Below are 25,594 nucleotides of genomic sequence, written 5' to 3' on the forward strand. Positions count from 1 at the left end.
AGGACTATTGAATTTTTGGAGCCATGAATAATAGCAGTAATGCAAGTCGTCTTGCATAACCAGGTCAGGATGTTGGAGATAATAAACAGGAAAAGCTTTGACACTTAAGTAACCATGACAGATGAGTCACAAGTTCTGTCACTTGTACAAAAGAATTCGGAATATCAGCGACAGATTACAGATAAAAATAATGATAGAACTGGTTACACAGACCAGATCATATCAGGCTTAAATGCTTTTATTTAGTTGAACATTTTATTTACTCTTTACATGCTTATTTGGCCTCCCTCTGTAACCCAGCCACCTTCCTTCTGTAGGCCAGTCACCATCTGTTGACTGGTCCCCACTGTAACCCAGCCACCACTTTTCTGCAGGCCAGCCCATCTTGTAGGCCAGTCACCATCTGTAGACTGGTCCCCTCTGTAACCTGGCCACATTCTTTCTGTGGGCCAACCCATCTTGTAGGCCAGTCACCATCTGTAGACTGGCCCCCTCTAACCCAGTCACATTTTTTTTGTAGGCCAGCCACCATCTTTAGACTGGCTCGCTTCTGTAACACAGCCACCTTTCTGTGGGCCAACCCATCTTGTAGGCCAGCCACCATCTTTAGACTGGCCCCCTTCTGTAACACAGCCACCTTTCTGTAGGCCAGTCACCATCTGTAGACTGGCCCCTCTTTAATCCAGCCAGTTTATGTTGACTGATCCCTCTATAACCTGATCACTGTCTGTAAACTTGCCCCTCTGTAACATAGTACCTTAAGTAAACTGGCCCCTTTGGTAACCCAGTCATCATGCATAGACTTTTTCTGATTACATATGGTTTGTCATGATGCATATACCAATGCGTGGTTGGACATCTTAAACAGGCCATTGCATGGTTTGACATCATACACTGATCATGGCATGGTTTGACAACATAGATCATTATATTCAAATACATGTAATAGTGCCTGCTACTGAAATAAGGTTGATTTTCTGTGTCTTTTTTATAAATATGGTATTTGAACTAAGACCGTGACTGTGATTTCCTGCACTGTAAGAGATTTCAGGAAGTTGAAGATGCTAATCATAACATTCCATACAGCCTTGTTAGATGTATTTTACATGTACTGTACTTGTAACAACAAGTGTATATACATGTAGTCTTGTCCTGGATTGTTGCCATTACTCTGATAAAATCTTCATCCTAAATTAGAGCCGAAATGAATGCCAGACTTTCCCCCTTTCATTGACCATATTCAAATTGATTAGCATTTTTGACCAGCCACAAATGTATTTATAGTCTACTATCCATCCCACACCTCTCTTCCATATCACCCATTCCAACCACATTCCCTCATTTAGCATTAGAATTCTTTGTCTTTGTTTCCAAGCTTCTCACCCATCACCTAAAGCAAATTACTCGAATTGTGAACCATATAAATGCAAGAGAATCCATGGATTTTCTGAACTTGCATCATTGATGTAAAATGAGGACAAGTCACTTCACACCAATAGTCTTAGCAAAAAATAACCTACTTGTTTTGCCATGTCATAAAACACTTATGGTCTTGCCCAGACCAATCACCACTCTGCTCAAAAAGCAAAATAAAATTCCATATAGCAGTGGTTTTCTATTTAAGAGCTTTGGTCCTCCTAGATTTATCTTGTGATCAACATTGGATTTTCACCAAAGGCTTATTTATGAAATATAGTTGGTCCTAAATGAAAATGAGATCCATCTGATGTCCAGTATGGCCTTTATGGAAATGGGATCAATCTGATGTCCAGTATGGCATTTATGGCAACAGTTTTGAAAATCTTGTTATTTCTGTTCCTCAGCAGTATAAAGTCACATTAACATAAGGTTTTTTCAACTATAAAACTTCATGTATGATGTCTACTTCTACTGTATTATTTCATTGGGCTGGAATTTATTTATTCAGATTATTTAATTCAAGTTATTCTTCTCTGGAAATACAAAGTGCTCAGATGTAACATTCTTGGAAATAAAAGACTTGGATTTATAGTGAAATTCAGGTAAAGAAATATTTTGGATTGTATTGTTATTATCCAGCAAAAGACTGTTGGCACATTGTTACAATACTGGCCACCATAGGCACGTCAACATTTCCAGCATTTGATTTGTTTTGGAATACCACTAAAGTTTATTCAGTACTTTAATCATTAGGACATGAAAAGATGAACTGTTCTGCGACTGACTTTATCCTATGTCAATATATATATATATATATATATATATGGCAGTTGGAGACATTTGAAAAAATATTTTGTAACCAAACTTTTGTACATGTATTCTTTGTAGCAGAACACATGATAAATGTATGAAGGTTTATGTTACAACCACTGGGTCACTAGTTGGGGTTGGGATATGGGCATCAAACAGTTAAAGCCTGGGAATTTGCCTTTTCTAAGCAATGAAAGTAGTATTAGTGCAGCACATTTATTAACCATCAGAAGGCACTGGGGTTGGAGGTAATTATTGGCATGAACACCTGAAGTTCTTGGGTAGGTAGGGGTAAGAAATTTGTCAGACTCAAAGATGAAATGTACGGATATTTAAATTACATTAACATATTCAAATATTTTCTGATACAACTGCATATCTGTTACATAACAGAGAGATGAATCATATACATGTATGACATAATGTTGTATTATGACCCCAGGGTCATTAATACAGTGATGGAGAGTGGAGGTTGGAATATACTCTTGAAAGTATGGGAATTTCATGTTATGACCCCAGGGTCATTAATACCGTGATGGAGAGTGGAGGTTGGAATATACTCTGGAAAGTATGGGAATTTCATATTATGACCCCAGGGTCACTAATACAGTGATGGAGAGTGGAGGTAGGAATATATTCTGGAAAGTATGGGAATTTCATATTATGACCCCAGGGTCATTAATACAGTGATGGAGAGTGGAGGTTGGAATATACTCTGGAAAGTATGTGAATTTCATATTATGACCCCAGGGTCATACATTGATGGGAGTTAAGGTTGGAATATACTCTGGAAAGTATGTGAATTTCATATTATGACCCCAGGGTCATTAATACAGTGATGGAGAGAGTAGGTTGGAATATACTCGGGAAAGTATGGGAATTTCATATTATGACCCCAGGGTCATTAATACAGTGATGGGGAGTGGAGGTTGGAATATACTCTGGAAAGTATGGGAATTTCATAATATGACCCCAGGGTCATTAAAACAGTGATGGGGAGTGGAGGTTAAAATATACTCAGGAAAGTATGGGAATTTTATATTATGACCCCAGGGTCATTAAAGTGAGGTAAAGTTTAGGTTAGAATAAACTCTGGAAAGCATTGAATTTCCTATTATGACACCAGTGTCGTTAATACATTAATGGGAAGTGGAGGTTAGAATATACTCAGGAAAGCATGGGAATTTTGGCTGGCAAGACATTGCAGTTTTTCTAGGTCTTCAAGGGGACTTTAAATGTTGTTTGATTGGAATTCCCTGACTCCTATGCAAACGACTGGTTATCTTTTCTTTCTTTTGCCTCTTCATAGTTTGTGATATATGAGAGAAGTTGAGCAGTCAACAACATACAGGTACATGTGAATCCATGTGATGATAATCAGAGTTATGTGTCAACCATTTGGTAATTATGCAGCATCATGTAAATCTATGTGTAAGGAATCCAAAATATCCATGTCAAGCAGATCTAAAAACATGAAATGATAAAGACTCCAGAAAGGACACGGTAATCATTTACGGGCATTGAAAAGCATTAATAATATCAGTCATTTCATTTGTGTTATTTTTACAGTCAATACCTTTCTCTTTATTTTTACGGTCAGTCTCATACCATTTACTTTTAGGGTCAATACCATACCGTTTATTTTTACCATCAATACCATGCCGTTTATTTTTAGGGCCAATTATAACCATACTGTTTATTTTTACCGTCAATACCATATTGTTTATTTTTAGGGTCAGTCCCGTACTGTTTATTTTTACAATCAGTACCATACTGTTTATTTTTAGGGTCAGTACCATACCATTTATTCTTACGGTCAATACCATACTGTTTATTTTCAGTCAATACCATGCTGTTTATTTTTAGGGTCAATACCATACTGTTTATTTTATAGGTCAGTACCATGCCGTTTATTTTTTAGGGTCAATACCATGCTGTTCATATTTAGTTATTATTTGCCATTGTATGTCTTGTTTTGTCGGAGACCAGACTTTTGAACTGTATCATTTTGCTAGCATGAATTTTGAGGATGGGCGGAACATTGTCATGGATAGTTTTACATTATATATATATATATATATATATATATATCACTGAGATTCTGGTTTTTCTAGACAGGTGATGATCTAACAAAGGTTTTACTATATTATGGATATCTCCTTACATGGCGGTAGTGGAAACTCGTTCATGCATGTTCAGGGCTTTGAACAAAAGCTTTTAAGCTGGAATAATTGCAACACAAGATTACTTTGGAATTGCTAAATCCAAACATAATAACGCAATATCGAGCCACCAGGGGTTGGATTAAATCAATATTGAATCATGATCAGGGTTAAGTTAGTCAAGTCCTACATTGCTTTCTTGGACTGCTAACATTGATTTTCGTCTCCATCCATTCTCCAGGAGCAGTAATTGTTTTAGACACTTATAATTACTCTCCAGGGTGGAATCTGGTTAACTGTTTGGTTGAATAGAAAGGCTTTAGTCTGGGGATACGACCAAAGAATGGCTTAGAAATAACAACAAGTTCTGCCACTTGTATACATGTCATAAGAAGTGTCAGCTGAGGCAGTCTTTTTCAGTTTGGGATGAGTTACTTATAAACACCCATATTTGTCTTTCTCTGTGTCATGCTTGCCAAACAAGAGGTCACTGTTTTAAAACTAAATGCATCATTTCCAGTTTTAAAAATACTTTTTTTGTATTTGATGTTCAAACGTTTTTTTTAACTGACTTGTCCCAATTTTTGCAGGTTTTTTGTTACTTTTTATTTTTATCTTACAACTTCCTTTTATCTTTCCCATCCTAGTCTTTTGCTTCTAGAGTTATGTTTGTACAAGTATCTTTATTTCCAATTCTAGAAGTTAACTGTTGTGAGTACCACATAACCAGTGTATTTTGTCACTACCACATACCCTACTACAGCTAAAAAATGTGAAAATCCATGGTTGCCAGGTAAATTGCAGCAATTGCTTTCATGATTGCCATAATCAGAATTATTCAACTCTTTTCAGAGGTGCATAATACTATTTCTGGTAGCATGTGTGCCATGGTACTTTTTCATGGTACTTTGGTAGTTAACATTAGTGAGAAATGTACTGAAATTTTTCTGTGTAAATTTAATGATATTACTAGCATGTTTTTATTTTACATGAGCTGTAATTTAAATGTTTTTTTTTTATAGTAACAGTTGTATGTGGATGGAATTAATCTTGAATATTACAAATCTAATTTAATGTACAATCACATTTTGACACATGCCACATACCCCAATGAGGTGGCTATATTGTATGTCTTGAAAGAATTTCAGGCCAGATCTAATAATTTCCTTTTTGTTTTTATGGTGTTTGACATCCCAGCTTGTAATGTTACTAATGAGTTACCACCCATTGGTATAAATACAGGTCTGAGGACAAGACGACTGTTGCCTGACAGATTTCCTGTAGTTGACCATCCCTAACCAGAAATTTACCCCTGTGTATCATGTATGTTTATCTGAGTTTACCTCGTTACTGTTCATATTGTCACTAATCCAGTGCTATTATTCCTGTGTCACTAGTCTAATACTAATTATTATTCCAGTGTTTAAGCTATCAGGTAAAGGTACAGTTTGGGATTTTTGCCTAGCTATTACCCTACAAACCAGTATACAATAGCAATTGTGATTGGTTTCATTCTTTACACTTGTCATATTCCTTTAGTTAAAATTAGCAAACTGTTGCACACTTTACACCAAATTCTTATTACTTGAAAGTGGAGATTGGTGTTGGAAAGTCTGAATATCATACATGTACTAGAGCCAAAAAAGAAAAGTGTTTTCTGTTGCACTGGTTTTAAAATTAGGGTAGACAAATCATTTTTGTAAAAAAAAAATATAAATAATGTGGTTTTTAATAAAATAAATAACACAGAGCCAAGCAAATGAAAAATATCTTTGGTTTTACCCTAAAATATTTCATGCATTGGTTTTACGCTAAAATATCTCATGCATTGGTTTTACTCTAAAATATCTCATGCATTGATTTTACACTAAAATATCTCATGCATTGGTTTTACATTAAAGTATTACATACATTGGTTTTACACTAAAATATTTCATGCATTGGTTTTACACTAAAATATCTCATACATTGGTTTTACATTAAAGCATCACATTCATTGGTTTTACACTAAAATATCTCATGCATTGATTTTACACTAAAATATCTCATGCATTGGTTTTACACTAAAATATCTCATGCATTGGTTTTACACTAAAATATCTCATGGATTGATTTTACACTAAAATATTTCATGCATTGATTTTACACTAAAAGTTAGCTTATAATGCATTTTATCTCATTTTGCACTACTGCCTCACTAGGCACTCAGCATTTAAGGGTTATTGTTAGGACTGGTCAGCCTCAGGTGTCAGGATAATGTGAGTGAGTGGGAAATCGTGCTAAAATTGTTAAAGCTACGTTAAAATTACACAAACACACTCGTTTTGCACTAAGCCGATTAAAGCAAGTTCTTATTAAATTTTAATAATAGTTGTCAAATCATGTTTAGGGGTATATACAATTCAGGTATTAAAGCATGCTTGAGGGTATGTACAGTTTAAATCATATTTAGGGATACATGTGTGAGGGTGTGTGTGTGTGTATATATATATATATATATATATATGCACACACACACACACAGAGTTCAGGTATCAAATCATGTTTAGGGCTATATACAGTTCAGGTATCAAATAATGGGGTATATACAGATCAGGTATCAGATCATGTCTAGGGGTATATACAGTTAAGTATCAAAGTATGTTTAGAGGTATGTAGTTCAAACAAACTGTAACTACAATAAGTGGAAAAACATTTTCTATTATGCCGATTCAGAAGGGAGCATCCTGTCTCCACAGTTTCTAAATATAAAGTAAAATTTTCCATTAGACTAATACCGATGTACAGATTTTAGTCTGTAGTGAAATATCTACTAGTACTAGACTCTGCCTTAGACAGACTAATGTTAGTTTCAAACCCAGAAAATGTCTTCATAAAACCCATTTTCAGAATCCTGGACCAAAGTCTGACAATTATCTAAACAATTTTAATTTAAAATAACATTATTATATACCCAAAAAGGTCTCTGTTCCTTAAAACTTTAATCTGAATGACATGCCTTTCAGTGAAACATGCAAATGCAATTTCTTTTTCTTTTTTTTTTTTAATTTCTTCCCTTCAGCACTGTTTTTGCCTTCTCAACCACACATAAATCTGATATCAATTATTTTTTTTATCATTTCAAAGCACATTCATTTGTTACCTCCAAGGCTCAAAATTTAGTCTCTCAAAACATTCATTTGTTATCTGACAGGCTCAACATTTAGTCAGGTTAAAACAAGTTCATTTGTTAACTGATGTGCTGAAAATGTCAAGTCAGAGTATATTCATTTATTAACTGTCAGGTTGAAAATGTAGTCAAGTCCATCTTACATCAAACTTGTCATGTATTTGATACTATGAATCAGTTTTCAACTTTAAAAATGTACACTTGTTGGCAGACGTGCATGATGAAGATGAAATTAACGCACATTTAGCTTTCCAGTTAGGCCTAAAAAGATTCTGGTTTCATGCTATAAAAGAGAAGTGTTGGTTAGTTGGTACATGTACAATGTTTGTTTGCCCTTCATTTTTCCACAGGGATTTGGGATGTAAAAGAAGGTAATAAGTAGTTAAGTGGTGAAGTGTTGTTTCTAGACCTCCTCAACCTTCCACTCCCATCACCAGTCATTCCCTCCCATTGCAGAACCTAATTATGTTCCATTTTCAAAAGATCCTTTATCACTGAACAACACCATGTTATAAGATCTCCAGTATAAAAAAATGGCCTTAATGTGCATGAAGCGGTGCTACTGGTGGTGGTGTTGTGAGGTTGTACCTTCTTACAAGGTGTCCACTTTATTTGGCTAATGTTATCTAGAGGTGATAGCCCTTGGTATTGTTGCCCAGATGGAGTAAATATTAGTATAAAGTGTGAAACTTATAAATGGAATAAATAAATATCTGAGCAGATATATAGAGCAGAATGGCACAAGCCCCAGTACATGAAAACCAACAATTTAATCAGCCACATTAACAACTGTGACAATACATTAAATTATGAAGATACGCTTCCTTTTGAAAAAAATAATTAAGAGAATTTCAGGCACAATTATACATATGTAAATAGCAGATCTGTTTTAAATGATAGGATTGGTTCATCATAGAATCGAGTGAACAATCGAGGTCATTGCCTTGTGCAACTTCATAACCTGTTTATTTCAGTCCACTCCAACTAAACTGTGGTTGTTCTTCTTGGTCCCTTTGCTTTTTTTTTTTCCTTCTCCAACTTCCTACTGTCTCGCCTCTTTTCGGCCCTCAAACTTTGTTTGGGTAGGTGGATAAGTAGGTAGGTAGATACATAGAAAGTTGGATAAATAAGTATGTGGACACATCAGTGGGGCTATTTCCCCTTTCAAAATAAACAGAGAAGCATCCTAAATATTCTGTCAGTTGTCCTACTGGGAATACATCATTACTCCCCTCTCATTATGTCTGATATCGTTCTATCGGAATTCAAAGGCTTTCTGGTCAAGTTGAACATGGCAGACCATAAACAAACCTAGTTTCATAAGATTAATGTACTTCCTAATGCATATTTAATCACCAACTCACATTAACATCACATGAGACATAACAGTTCTGTTCTTGTCTCACTCACACAAATGATTGAATGGAATTCATTACATGGCTTAACTTCATTATTTTCAGCGAATACACACATTCAGTTCTTTATCATATGTGAAATCATCAAAGATCGGAGAATTCACATGGTTTCTCTTAACTCATCAGGTAAAATCAGGCATGAAATTCTTAGATACCTATAACAATCAAGACGACAAATTCAAACAATTCGTCAAACTTATATAAAGAAGATCATTGTACAAATTCAGATGAACTCAGTTATACTCATATCAAGAGAATTGATCTACGATTTTAACCCTTTACCTCATCCAAGCGCCTTGGGACACCTACTCCATTCGCATGGAAGTGCCTTTTGATGTCTCTTCCATTTGCATGGAAGCACCTTTTGATGTCTTTATTCCATTTGCATGAAAGCGCCTTTTGACGTCTGCTGTAAACATCAGCCATTTTAAGTCTGTTTTCGTAGCGCCACCTTTGGGGGGAAACCCCCCTAATTAAATACTACATTCATTTCTTCGAATAAAAGTTACATCAGATCACGTTGTCACTGTTTATGCTCTGGTCAATATCTGCTATTTAAAGTAACATGTTCGTAATCTACACTCCAGAATGGAGGTTGCGGATTTCAGTCAGTACTTAGAAGTTTTCACGATTAGGATCACAACTATGAAAGCTTCAAAAACTTAGGTAAAGGCTCTGATATTGATGTAGGCAGCAATTAGTGTTTGTAAATTATTAAATTCAGATGACTTAGTGATGTAGACGGGGACAAAAAACTTTGAGTATGAGAAATGGCAGCTATGGTTCTCTCAAGATTTTAAAGCACATACAAAATTCTTCCGTGAAAAATAGTTACACAGCTATAACAATCAGACTTTGCTTTTAAAAATTTTCCACACATAATAGATGTGTACCAAAAATGTAAAATGGTTAAAATTGCTGTTAAACATAACATACACTACATTGCTTAACAGTTAACATTCAGGCCTATGTGTATGGAGTTGAATAGGTAACGGGTGTTCTATTTATAGCGTGCTGCACTTTGTAACTATGCTCTATGAGGTAAAGGGTTAAACAAATTCATGCAAATATAAGCAAATAAATTCAAGCAAATCATTATATTGTTATCAACAAATTACATGAGATTAATGCAAATATTTTGTGGTTTCACACTTTGTTTGCTTCTACCGCCAAATTGTATCTGTTGACTTTCACGACATCTGGTCCCTTGGATAAATGTTTTCAGAGAGAATTTGTTCTAAATTCAATCTCGGAGTCCCTTATATTTTCACTCTTGCAAGAAAAATGCAGACCGACTAGATGTTTTGATGAAGGCAGTTTTAAAGCTAGGACATTTTTTGTGGGAAACACACCCCTTATTTAGCGTAACCAATGAGGATTAAATATATATACCGCCTTTTATAAATAGGCGCCAAAATTGTAGCAGGCCTGACTTCTAGATTTCCAAACAACTGATTCTGGTCAATTTCAAATCTGACATTTTTGATGCAAAGATCGAAGTTAACCTCTTCCTTCCACTTTGTCTGGACGGTTAAATAAACAAAGGCTTAATTAAGAATCATGTCCTTTCCCGAGACAGACATTAGAAATCATTGCAGTATAGTGATTTAACAAGCACCTGTCCCCATAGATCTAATTAATTGTTCTCTCGCCAAAGTTAATGTGCTCTTCATATGTCGATAGAAATTTGCATCCTTACAGTGTGTGGTGTCCAATATTGTTATCTTTGAATGAATTTTAGTTCAGGCTGGCCCCAGCATTCAGAAAATCTAGATTATTTTAAGATTAGGAAATTTTCTCTGGTTAGCTGCAGTAAAAATAGGAGACTGGAAGAAAAGGTTTCTGTTTTTTTTTCTGGTCATAGACTCCAGGAGCTAATGCGATGGTCTGTTGTCCATCACTCATTGTCTGTTGTGGATCACCAGTGTGTCCATTAACGCAAGTTTGTTATTGTAGCCTGTTCTAAACTACTTGGAGCATTGCTTTGAAACTTTACATGTACAATCATCTCTTAGTCTAGGTGGTTCTAAATAAAAACAGTGATTCTTGTGAATACCATATGGCCACCAGAGTGGCATCTTGAAAATCTTGCTATTGCTACTCTTCCTGAATTGATGCTCATATAAACAATTAGTTTTCACTGAAAGACTTCTTATAATGCCTAGTTGGTCCTATATGCTAATGGTATTAACATGACATCAAGTATGCCCATCTTGAAATTTTGTTATTGCTACCCCAGAGTTATGATGGACATAGCAACATGGGGTTTCATTTAAAGATTTTTTTGTGATGTTGGTCCTATACATCGATTATGGTAGCCACACTAGTCATCTTGAAATTCTTGTTATTGCTATACCTCTTGAATGGATTGTCATATCAACACAGGGATTTCATTAAAAGACATCTAATGTTGATGAATGGATTGTCACATCAACACGGGGATTTCATTAAAAGACATCTAATGTTGATGAATGGATTGTCACATCAACACAGGGATTTCATTAAAAGACATCTAATGTTGATGAATGGATTGTCACATCAACACAGGGATTTCATTAAAAGACATCTAATGTTGATGAATGGATTGTCACATCAACACAGGGATTTCATTAAAAGACATCTAATGTTGATGAATGGATTGTCACATCAACACAGGGATTTCATTAAAAGACATCTAATGTTGATGAATGGATTGTCACATCAACACAGGGGTTTCATTAAAAGACATCTAATGTTGATGAATGGATTGTCACATCAACACAGGGATTTCATTAAAAGACATCTAATGTTGATGAATGGATTGTCACATCAACACAGGGATTTCATTAAAAGACATCTAATGTTGATAACCTCTGGTTAATAAAGCCATCATTTTGAAGAAGTAGAGATAATATTTTCAAGAAGGTTGCTGTAGTGACCATACTCTCCATCAGACTGGCACATTCAATGTCTGATGGAGAGTATGGTCACTACAGCAACCTTCTTAAAAATATTATCTCTACTTCCTCAAAATGATGGCTTTATTAACCTGAGGTTATCAACATTAGATGTCTTATGATACCTAGTTGGTGCAATATGAAAATGGTGTAAGTCTTACATCAAATATGGCTGCATTGATAACTGTCTTAAATTGGTGTCACGACTTTTCTAGAATGGATTGCCATTAATGAGATGGAGCTTTCACCAAAAATCTACTAATCATCCTCACTATATCCCAAATGAAAATGGTGCCAAGCTGACATCCCTCTACTACAGCCCCTAATTTGAAAAACTTGTTATTGCTGAAGAATGTCAGATAAGTTTTCAACACTCAGCAGTGAAAGGAAGAAATGGTCTTATCTTGAACTGCTGGAAATTCAGTCCCTTTGAGTTCCTTATGATCTTTTTGGCTTTATGATTAAAAAATCAATCAGAAGCAAATGTTATCTACAGAGGTCGTAATTAAACCCCAAAATCACTTTTCCAAACATAGACAGTTATTCATTTAAAACATTTATAGCATTGAAAAGTCTATATACTTTTTTGTAGACATTAGATACTTGACTTGAATTCATTGTGAGAAAAGGAAGGTATCAGATTCAGTGAAAGAGATGTTACCTGTCATAATAGAGTCAAGTAATTCAGGTATATATCCCTTACCTGTTACATTCGAGATAAGTTATATATATATATATATATATATATATATATATATATATATATAAAAAAACTTTGCTGTTATTTATGTATATAGCCCTTACCGGACATTTGAATCAAATTATTTATGTATATAAGCCTTGTCATATCAGTCACGTTACTTATGTATATAACCTTATCTGTCATATCATAACTCTTATCATATCAGACTCAATTATTTATGTATATAACCCATATTTAGGATATCAGAGTCAAGTTATTCATGTATATAGCCCTTACCTGTCATATCAGTCAAGTTATTCATGTATTTAGCCTTACCTGTCATATCAGTCAAGTTATTCATGTATTTAGCCTTACCAGTCATATCAGTCAAGTTATTCATGTATATAGCCCTTACCTGTCATATCAGTCAAGTTATTCATGTATATAGCCCTTACCTGTCATATCAGTCAAGTTATGCATGTATTAGCCCTTACCTGTCATATCAGTCAAGTTATGCATGTATTAGCCCTTACCTGTCATATCAGTCAAGTTATTTATGTATATAACCCTTATCATATCAGACTCAGTTATTCATGTATATAACCCACATATGGTATATCCGAGTAAAGTTATATATGTACATAACCCTTATATGTCAAATCAGTCAAGTTATTCATTTATATAGCCCTTAACTGTCATATCAGTCAAGTTATTTATGTACATAGTCCTTATCTGTCATATCTGAGTCAATTTATGTATGTATATTAACCATACTGGTGCATATAGCCTTGCCACATTAGAGTAAAATTAATTGAAAATTTGGATGTAATGCACTTCATTATTCGTTAGACTGTATGTAATGATAATGAAATGAGAACTATTCCTTTAACCCACACTATTAACCTTTTAAATGAAGCTGCTTCATATTTGCATCAAGAGAATGTGTCACTTTGCTTTTTTTAATAGAAAAATCCTGTAAAGTGCCCCAAACATACATGTGGTAAGGAAAGGAAAGCAGTTTTTTGTTTTCCGTTGAGGGTAGCAATAAAACCTGATGTAGTGGTTGTTGATCAATGAATCAGTTTAATTGTGGGCAGTTTATTTTAAAGTAGCATTAATGATACTCAGTTCATATATATTTATATTACTTTCAATTTGTAAGCTGTGTTTTGTGATTTTATGATGCAAGTTTTGAGTACTGGCCATCAAGCCACAATTAACTCCTTTCTTGCTCACATTTTGACACAATCAGAACAAAATGGCCTATTAATATTAAGGGTGCAGTGTTCTTAATGTCATTACACACACACAACTTCTTTGGACTGATAAATAAGCAATTTTCCAGTGTCAGTCCATGTTTGCACAAATACCTTTGACTCACACACCTGTAATGGCTTCCTTCTAGTACATAGTCATACTTTCGATGTTAAACTTTCAAAGTATCCTTTCTAGGTCAATTGCAACCACCATTTTCAGCGTATGTACAATGCACCATGCTATTGGTTAGTTGGCATTACATACTGATCTGCCAAGGTGTAGGTAGGGTTGTTATATTGGAACCTTGGCCAACGAAGATGATGTCCAAGATGATACAGCAATCAATAGGTACATACTGTATCCAAGGTGATTACTAAGAATTTATTGGTCTGCACAAAGCCACTGATACATAAGTATTAGTGTGACAAATGATTTATTCTGTGCTACAAGTGAGCATTACAGTGTGAAAAGGGAGTATTGATGTGATCTGTGAGTTCTGCATTGTGATAAAGGAGTAATAACAATGTGGTAAGTAAATATTTCAGTGTTATGGTTGTGTATTTCAGTGTGACATGCAAGCATTACAATGTGATTAGGGAGTATTACAATGTGATAAGTCTTTTTTTTTACATTTAAGACATTCAAGACAGCTGATAGGTTTTGAAATAAACTGTTTTAACTGTTTGTTTTTGCAAGTGTAATTAAAATTCAGTTTTTGAAATAAATCATCTTACTATCTGTTTGTTTTTAATAAACTATGGAATGAACAACATTTGTCATGCTGCTTGGGCTGAAAATGGAAGGAATCTATTCTGATGGACGCAAGAATATTTTGAATATTCGCAGACATTTGTCTTTTCATCCCTGGGTTAGAAATGGAAGTAAGCTTAATTTTTTCCCCTGCCCCATCTGCTGCAAGTTTCTTGGGAGGAGTGGGTTTAATTTTTCAATTCACACCAACTGCTTCAAGTTTCTTAAAGTGAGGGGTGGATTAAATTTTTTCCTAAACACCATCTGCTACAAGTTACTTAAACTGAGAGGTGGGCTTACCCGTACTGGTGTTAATCATGGCCATATGAGAACAAAGGTCTTCATTTAGTGAACCTCAGCAGATTTTGAATTTAGGAGTAAGTTGTATATGTAAAGTTTTGTTCAGACATGCCTCTGACATAACAGAGAAAAGAAGAAAAATGAAACAAAGGTGTTAATCATTGACTGGAAGAGATATTTGAAGTTGCTTAACAAGGGGCAAAAATAACTGTCAATAGGGAAGTGGCCCAGACCATTTCTTTATTGTAAATGCAGTTTTTGCCAGATCAGTACTTTCAAGCCCTGAAACACTGCCAAGTCAGAAACTTTATAGGACTTGTTTGAACAAAGGCAAAAAACCTTATGCATGCATCAGTAAATTACTGGTTGCAAGAATTGCCTAATGAATAATTAGCATGGGCAACCCAATGGTTGCAGTTATTACCAGTTTGATAGTAATTTGGACATAACTGATTGCAAGAATTATCAAAAGCATAATTAGCATGGTCAAAACAGTGATAGCAAGAATTATGAAATGAATAATTAGCATGGGCAAAGCAGTGATTCGAGTAATTACCAAATTGATAATTACTATGGCAAGAATTTCCATATGGATAATTAGCATGGGAAAAACAGAAACAGCAATAATTATAAAATGGATAATTAACATGGGCAAAGCAGTGAATCCAGTAATTACCTTATTGATAATTAGTACTGCAATAATTATGACATGGATAATTAGCATGGGAAAAACACTAAGAATTACCAAATGGATAATTTGCAAAATACCATGAAGTAGTAATCATATGATTGTATCTTATGTCTTACTTAATTCTTATCAAATACTTAACAGCTGTTTTAAATTGGTTGAGCATTGGACACATAATCCAAGGGTCGCAGGTTTGGTACTCACTCAGGACAACCCAGATTGGCTGCCTAAGTGTGTCCTCGGGAAAGGCACTTAGCTCCCATTTCTTCAGCATGATGTGTTCAAATGTTAAAAGTGGCAATAAAGCAATAAAAAACAATAAAATAAAAATCTTTGGTCTTGTTGGGTAGAGGTTAACTCAGCCTCACTGCTGTATTGTTGATGTACAGTATGCTGTTGTTCTTTTTTGCAAGTACATTTTTGCAGATACAGAACAAATGAATGGCCCTCATTTAAAATCTGTGTACAATTTTTCAGTCATATTGCTACCATGTCTTCAGTGTGTTGGTCTATAATATTGCTTAAAAAAAGAGACTGTTGAAAGTACGACTAATTCTTTGAATGGACAATGCATTTATTTGTTAATTGTGCATGTTGGTTTATGTTTATTTTTAGAGAGAGAGAGTACGCTGTGCAAGTTGCAATATTCTGTTTCAACCTGAAAAAGTACAGCCGAGATGAACAGTTATCAGTACATTTTTTACCCTCCCATTTTTTATTTGACCCCCAGTTTTGACAAAAAAAATTTTTTAACCTTCAATTTTAGACCCCTGGGGGACACAATGATGTTGCATAATGTACAACCCACTTGCATTATCCTGACACCAGGAAGACCTGGTCCTAAAGGCGCTTAGCACTAACCTTTTAATGCTAGCTAAGCACCTTAGTGAGGCAGCTGTTAGTACCATTTTTATGAGTCTTTGGTATTACTTGGCTGGGACTCGAACCCTCAACTTCCTGCATCTGAGGTGGATGCTGTGACCACTTAGGCCACAGGAGCAGTTGCAATTTATAGGAGTATAGGATGATTAAAACTCCAAAATATTCAGATGTTCCAGAATGTAAATGTTTTAATATGTTACTTGAGCACCTAATGAAACACATATGACATCAGTATAGTACATGTATTCTAGAAATTGCTGATATTTTAATGCAGGCAACAAGTTTCAAATCAAAAATAAGGTTATCCTTTGTATCACCTCATTTGGTACAATATGTTGGTAAGCACTATTTTGGTTCATTTGAAATTATGTTTTTCCCAAATTTGGAGCACATGAGGACAGTTCCCAGCCCATGGGATCCTTGGTGCAACACATTATTCAGTCTTTCTTCCATCATAATACCCCCTGTACTTTTCCAAGCCACCATTGAAATAAAAACATTGTGCATTTCCAGTTGCCCTAGAAATAGGCTGTGTGCTTTTCCCAGTCTCCCTAGAAATAGACCATGTGCTTTTCCCAGACGCCCAAGAAATAGACCATGTGCTTTTCCCAGACGCCCAAGAAATAGACCATGTGCTTTTCCCAGACACCCTAGAAATAGACCATTGTGCTTTTCCCAGTTGCCATAGGAAATCTCTGCAGTAGCAAACTGCAAACAATAATTGCAATTATCAATCATAGCTGCAGAGTTCTGCCATGTGCCTTTATTTATGTATCATATTTGCAACAAATGGTTTGAAATCAAGGCCAGCATTCAACTCAGACACTGCTGAGCTTATCAGTTAGATAAATGCTATGTGCCTCCCTTGAGTGGCATTACACCTGGAGCTTAATTGGACTGGATAAGAGATCTGTTGCTTGGCTTTGTTATAGCTGGTTCAGCTGTCAGCAGTGCTGATGGGCAAAGCCTCTGAAATGAAAACATGGATACCGTATAAAATATGCATATAGTGGGGGTGGGTGGGGAATACTTTTGAGTGCCATATTATCAATACTAGACATTCAAAACATGCATATTATGTACCCAGTTTTAGACGACTGATACCTTTGGAAATCATCAGGCAGACAGCTTTTTAAACACAAAGCAGTTCATTTTTAGCAATATATAACAGACAAAAACCATTCCTTTACTCAAAAGATGTAGATACACAGTTTTGACCATTTTGGCTACAAACAACTTAACTGCTTTTGAAAAATATGCTCAGAATTTTGATCAGTTATAATCATTGCTCTTTAAATTCAGTGTTTCAGGATTGACCCTATGAAATGATCATGAATAATTCATGAACTGTTCTTGAACAGTTTATGAACCATTCATGAAAGTTCATCAACAGGTTTATGAACTAAATATGAATGTGCATGAACTGAAAATGGTCAGTTCATGAAATTATGAATTCATGAACTGTTCATGAACCGACACATCATAAACTGTTCTTGAACAGTTCATGAAATATTCATGAACTGAATTCATGAATAGTTCATAAAAGTTGGGTCATCATCATTCACAAACAAGTGCATGAACATATTCATGATTTATAATGAACAAAGTTTCTCATGAATGATTCATGACTTCTTGAACAGTTGCACAAAAAAAATTTGATTATCTGACAAACTCACAAATACCTATTTCATCCTGAATCATAAAATATCCTTAGATGTGGGGTTTTTAAAACTATAAAATGTAACATATTATCTTAAAAATGGTAGTTAATGTCAGATAAATTTCCAATTTGCAACAAAGAACATGTAAACTGATAAGCAATGTTCTTTTTTCTTACTCTTAGCAACACTTTTTGTATATTTTGAAATTTATCTTTGAAAATTTTTCAAGAGATATTGGGGCAGTTGTGTTCAATCAACTGTTGAAGCATATTTCATTGTCAAGGGGCTGTCTTTCCACTGGGATCTCTCCTGACTTGACCAATCTTTTTCCCAGAGACTGACCTGTCGGATAACTTATTTGTGAAGATGTTCAAGTCCATTAATTTAATCAAATCCCACCCATTGTCATTACTGAATGTCTCCATCTGCAACTTAAACTGTTCCATCCAGTTACCTTTTGGATCTTTAACACTGCTGCAGCAGTCACTATTTAAGGTCTCTTCCATCTTGGCCACCTAAGGTTTCTCCAGTTTTCAAAATTTCCTCCTTAACCTAGAGACTTCATCTTCTAATAGTTTACTTTTCTGCTGTCTGATCTGAAAGAAAGACAATGTTAGTTAATTAAAGATAACCTCTGATCAGCATTGTCTTCAGCTTTTAGCACATTATTTTTGTACCTCACTTTATTTACTGGAATAATTATGATCCAACTCAGAATTATTTAATCCCTTACACTTCATACATACAATAACTTACTGAGTATTTTATTGGAGAAATTTGTCACTAGTTTTATTTTAACTGAAGCTGAATTAGCCATCATAGGTAAAGTCACAGAGTCGGATGTTTTAATCAGTAAAATAAGACAGCATCCTTACACTAAATAACCTTATATGTGTATATATATATTTTTAGTACAGATAACAATTATTTCATCCTTTAAATTTTTTCTCTCACCATTTTCTATTGATAAAACATCCGACTTTTTCTTTTCCACCTAAAGTTGCTCTCACCAAATCATTTCCTTCATATTCTTCATAATTGCTTTTCTGCACTTCTACTTAATTAAAAAATAAACAATATTGAAAATATTCTCATCTGTCCATTCCACGGGAGTCCACGGTTTTTGTTTCGAGGTATATCCTTGTTGCAGAACCACTTGTATGCTCTTCGTTTGTGGTGAAAAGGAGGCTCAGCTGCTGAAATCTCACACGTATATTAACCAATCTTCTTTCACAGTCATCCTTTCAGGATAGTCATTGTTTACATATTTCGGTTTTCACGGCTAATTGGCAACCAGTGACTGAGTCAATAGAATATGCAGTTTATGACAGTAATGGACAAAAAACTTTAAAATAAACTCATTGAAAGCTTTTATAGAAAATACATTTTGTTTATGCTGGCCAGAAGAAAAAATTTACCATATTAATCCAGAACTAATCTGAGGTTAAGTACACAAGTACTGAATAAAAATCATCTGAACATTTATACAATATCATATAATTTAATAAAATAAAAAAAATATTTACCTTTATTTATATTTCACTAATATTGTGAGAAGTTTGTATGATGAATTTTCATAAACATGTTATGAATATAATGATATAGAAATTTCATATACATTGTTTTAGAAATATTTTGGTGGTGCATCAGAGTACATGTACTTGAATTGTCCATAAACCAAGTTCACATTTCAGAAACTTCAGGGATATTATAATAGTTCATAAAAGATCATCAGTGTGTTCATCAGATTTCTTGAAGTGTTCATGAACTCAAATGATGAACTAACTGATCTTGAACATTTCAAGAATGTTGATGAACAGTTTATGAATGTTCATGAAGTCATCAATTTGTTTTTGCTGGGGCATGATCATTGCTTTTTAAATTCAAAAGCTTTTAATTCTGATGATTCCCGTCACTACTAATACGGCTCAGCTTGTTTTCCTTAACGCTTGAAGATAGACCTTTGAGATGGAATTGAAGGTAGTTTGTAAATGTGAACAATTTTGAAAGTTTAATCTCCTTCTCAAGAGTGCTAGTCATGCATGGGTATTAGTTGGAGGGATCTTAGCCACTTACCATTCCAACAGGTGGTGCTACCAAAAAATTTAGTCACTTCTCAAGATTTTTTTAATTACCCAATGCTCAGTATGATGCCATGGTTGGGAGCCTTCCTTGACAGATTTGTATTATTTGCCAATACAAAGTTTTGATCTTGAAGTCCCTCTGAATGAACGATTCGTAAAACTTGTTTAAATGCGTTTTATTCAGAGATACATTAACTCATCAAGCCCTGGAGGTTTTTGTAATTTTTGCCTGAAATGCGAATAGGAAACACATTTTGTGGGCTGTTTCTGAATAAATCCTAATATATCGACTTGCAAGTGATTTTCAATTAACCTAATTCCTGGTTGTGATAGAAACATTGTTTTTCATTGGCTATTTCATTGCGCATGAGCGAAAGGGTAAAAGTTCTTTTTTTCTTTGCTTTACATACCCATCATTTTCATATTGAGACTACTCTTTATTCCAGATGCCCATCTTATCCTACTTCTTGATAAGGTTCATCTGTCTGTGTGCAGGTCAGACCAGTCTACCTTTGATCTGAGACCAAAAGTCTAAAATCTGGATACAAAATCGGTTTCCAACCACAGACGAATTTTGGGTGGGAAAAAATCGGGTCCAAAATATTAGGCTTATCCCTCTATTTTGTAGTGCAACTGGAACTTCAGATTATTTGGTATCATTGTAGAGCTACATCTGTCTACCTTTCTATAATACCACGCACTTTAGTGTATCATACATGATCTTGATGCTACAAAGCTCGCCTAGGCTACTACCTCCTGCCACGTAAATGCGGCGCCCGGGGTTAATGAGTTAAACATCAACTGTGTTCACACTTTAGTCTAGAATATACTGATATTGCCATTTGGTTTGGGGGTGGGGTTTAATTAAAAAGACTATATATCATTTTGGACTCTATCTGTGCCAAGCTAGTATATAAAATTTTTTAATACTATTAAACTTCTTATCAGCGATTTTTTATGAATGATAGGAAAGTTCCATTTTCTTTCTTATCCTCTCATATGGAAACCACAAAACCTGGAATGTGTTGAATGGCTGTCAGACTGAATCCAATAAAATTCAGTAAGAGTATGGACTTGATAGAATGAAATCAATAAATCAGTCTTAAAATGGAAAAACTTCATAATGAAGAAAACAGTACTTGGATAGTCGTAACCCAAAACTATTTTCGGAATCTCAAAGTTGTGCCTCCATAGTACACATCATTTTTCACATTTGAAATCCTGATAAAATTGCTCATTCCTACGTTTATTTTTTAAAAGTTATGTTTTTTTATCTCATCATAAAACAAGTTGTATTTCAACAGGAAACACAATTCCAGAGTTCCAGTATCAAACCTGAATATGCTCCCCAAAAAATAATAATAATATTAATAAATCAGAAAAATGAAGTCATTTATGCTCACAGTGTGAATGCCTCATTATACTGAGTGTCGGGGCACTAATGGAACACAGTACAACTCCAGAAAGGCACAAGGATAAGATGATGATCATAAAGCTGGTGATTGCGTTTGTGTAGATTGACACAAATAGTATCAGAAGATAGGACTTTTTGTTTTGTTAGAGTTCTTTCATTGCTGTTAAGATGAATCGTTCATATATAATATACTGTTTTGACCCACCAAATTTTATAAACCTTTCCTCCCTTTGTTTCTTGCAACCTGGACCCTGATTTTGGGGCCTAAGTAGTCCTTAAACCCCCAAGTAACTGTTCAGGGATTTTCAAGTCCATTCTTATGCCAGAAAACAGCAGCCTTATATGGCTGTGACCTATTGTTTGACACTTGGATTATTATACATGTGTGACCTTATTTATTTTTTTACTTTTCAGGGTGAATGTGGGCTGTGGCCCAGCAGAAGAAAGAGTCCTTTTGACGGGTTTGCATGCTGTGGCAGACATTTTCTGTGAATGCTGCAAAACAACATTGGGATGGAAATATGTAAGTTATTACAACATCCAAATTGTAGCATCAAGGTGAACCTTGATGAGTATGCCATTTGGAAGTGTGCTTTATTATAGGACAAAGTGTACTCTATCATAAAACAAAATAGACTCTATCATATGACAGAATTTACTCTATCATGCAACAAAGTCTACTGTATTGTAGGTAAAGTGTACTCATTCATACAACAAAGTATTCTGTATCATAGGACAAAGTGTACTCTATCATAAAACAAAATAGACTCTATCATATGACAGAATTTACTCTATCATGCAACAAAGTCTACTGTATTGTAGGTAAAGTGTACTCATTCATACAACAAAGTATCCTGTATCATAGGACAAAGTGTACTCTATCATAAAACAAAATAGACTCTATCATATGACAGAATTTACTCTATCATGCAACAAAGTCTACTGTATTGTAGGTAAAGTGTACTCATTCATACAACAAAGTATCCTGTATCATAGGACAAAGTGTACTCTATCATAAAACAAAATAGACTCTATCATATGACAGAATTTACTCTATCATGCAACAGAGTCTACTGTATTGTAGGTAAAGTGTACTCATTCATACAACAAAGTATTCTGTATCATAGGACAAAGTGTACTCTATCATAAAACAAAATAGACTCTGTCGTATGACAGAATTTACTCTATCATGCAACAAAGTCTACTGTATTGTAGGTAAAGTGTACTCATTCATACAACAAAGTATCCTGTATCATATGACAAAGTGTACTCTATCATAAAACAAAATAGACTCTGTCGTATGACAGAATTTACTCTATCATGCAACAAAGTCTACTGTATTGTAGGTAAAGTGTACTCATTCATACAACAAAGTATCCTGTATCATATGACAAAGTGTACTCTATCATAAAACAAAATAGACTCTATCATATGACAGAATTTACTCTATCATGCAACAAAGTCTACTGTATTGTAGGTAAAGTGTACTCATTCATACAACAAAGTATCCTGTATCATATGACAAAGTGTACTCTATCATAAAACAAAATAGACTCTATCATATGACAGAATTTACTCTATCATGCAACAAAGTCTACTGTATTGTAGGTAAAGTGTACTCATTCATACAACAAAGTATTCTGTATCATATGACAAAGTGTACTCTATCATAAAACAAAATAGACTCTATCGTATGACAGAATTTACTCTATCATGCAACAAAGTCTACTGTATTGTAGGTAAAGTGTACTCATTCATACAACAAAGTATCCTGTATCATAGGACAAAGTGTACTCTATCATAAAACAAAATAGACTCTGTCGTATGACAGAATTTACTCTATCATGCAACAAAGTCTACTGTATTGTAGGTAAAGTGTACTCATTCATACAACAAAGTATCCTGTATCATATGACAAAGTGTACTCTATCATAAAACAAAATAGACTCTGTCGTATGACAGAATTTACTCTATCATGCAACAAAGTCTACTGTATTGTAGGTAAAGTGTACTCATTCATACAACAAAGTATTCTGTATCATAGGACAAAGTGTACTCTATCATAAAACAAAATAGACTCTGTCGTATGACAGAATTTACTCTATCATGCAACAAAGTCTACTGTATTGTAGGTAAAGTGTACTCATTCATACAACAAAGTATTCTGTATCATATGACAAAGTGTACTCTATCATAAAACAAAATAGACTCTGTCGTATGACAGAATTTACTCTATCATGCAACAAAGTCTACTGTATTGTAGGTAAAGTGTACTCATTCATACAACAAAGTATCCTGTATCATATGACAAAGTGTACTCTATCATAAAACAAAATAGACTCTATCATATGACAGAATTTACTCTATCATGCAACAAAGTCTACTGTATTGTAGGTAAAGTGTACTCATTCATACAACAAAGTATCCTGTATCATATGACAAAGTGTATACTCTGTCATAAAACAAAATAGACTCTATCATATGACAGAATTTACTCTATCATGCAACAAAGTCTACTGTATTGTAGGTAAAGTGTACTCATTCATACAACAAAGTATTCTGTATCATATGACAAAGTGTACTCTATCATAAAACAAAATAGACTCTGTCGTATGACAGAATTTACTCTATCATGCAACAAAGTCTACTTATTGTAGGTAAAGTGTACTCATTCATACAACAAAGTATCCTGTATCATAGGACAAAGTGTACTCTATCATAAAACAAAATAGACTCTATCATATGACAGAATTTACTCTATCATGCAACAAAGTCTACTGTATTGTAGGTAAAGTGTACTCATTCATACAACAAAGTATCCTGTATCATATGACAAAGTGTACTCTATCATAAAACAAAATAGACTCTATCATATGACAGAATTTACTCTATCATGCAACAAAGTCTACTGTATTGTAGGTAAAGTGTACTCATTCATACAACAAAGTATCCTGTATCATATGACAAAGTGTATACTCTGTCATAAAACAAAATAGACTCTATCATATGACAGAATTTACTCTATCATGCAACAAAGTCTACTGTATTGTAGGTAAAGTGTACTCATTCATACAACAAAGTATTCTGTATCATATGACAAAGTGTACTCTATCATAAAACAAAATAGACTCTGTCGTATGACAGAATTTACTCTATCATGCAACAGAGTCTACTGTATTGTAGGTAAAGTGTACTCATTCATACAACAAAGTATTCTGTATCATATGACAAAGTGTACTCTATCATAAAACAAAATAGACTCTGTCGTATGACAGAATTTACTCTATCATGCAACAAAGTCTACTGTATTGTAGGTAAAGTGTACTCATTCATACAACAAAGTATCCTGTATCATAGGACAAAGTGTATACTCTGTCATAAAACAAAGTGTACTTTGTCATATAACAAAATATATTCTAAGGATAAAGTGTACTCTATCACATGACAGAATGTATTCTATCATTGGATTAAGTGTATTGTAACATATGACAAAGTATGTTGTATAATATAGGACTGTGTGTACTCTGTCATAGGTCAAAGTGTACCGGTACTTATCATAGGACAAAGAGTACTTTCTCATATTGGTGTACATTATGAAAGATAAAAGTGTTCTCTGTCAAATGTGTACATTATCAAAGATGAAAGTGTACTGTCATAGAACAAGGTGTACACTGAAAGATAAAAGTGTTGTTGTTGGTGTTATGTGTCCGTCTAGTTGGCTAGGACCACTCTAGTCATCTGAAGGTTGGAATGGCTGGTTCTGTTCTGTGCATGCACAGGTGGCTGATGAGGCCAATCTGTGCACCGATGTTCATTTACATATGGGACAAAAGATGTGTGGGACATCTCCAGGAGGGTTGATGGTACACGCTTGCCTCTTCAGCTCTTGCAGCTGCTGTCCTGCTAGGTTCACACAACTTGGGGCCTTTGTGCATGGAGGAACGCTAAGTGACTCGATCACTTGC

General features: G+C 34.5%; 1 protein-coding gene across 3 annotated transcripts in view; it reads left to right on the top strand.

The window, feature by feature from the left end:
• Positions 1-25,594, top strand: part of LOC149775558 (protein yippee-like 1) — an 87,732-nt gene that overhangs the window by 33,389 nt on the left and 28,749 nt on the right. For all 3 annotated transcript variants that reach the window (XM_089943949.1, XM_089943951.1, XM_089943950.1), the window contains exon 4: positions 22,044-22,152. In XM_089943949.1, the coding sequence (XP_089800075.1) occupies positions 22,044-22,152 (109 nt within the window). The remainder of the gene's footprint in view (positions 1-22,043; positions 22,153-25,594) is intronic.

The sequence above is a fragment of the Sinohyriopsis cumingii genome, chromosome 19, assembly GCF_028554795.1.
Source record: "Sinohyriopsis cumingii isolate HCF-2022 chromosome 19, ASM2855479v2, whole genome shotgun sequence".
NCBI lineage: Eukaryota > Metazoa > Mollusca > Bivalvia > Unionida > Unionidae > Sinohyriopsis > Sinohyriopsis cumingii.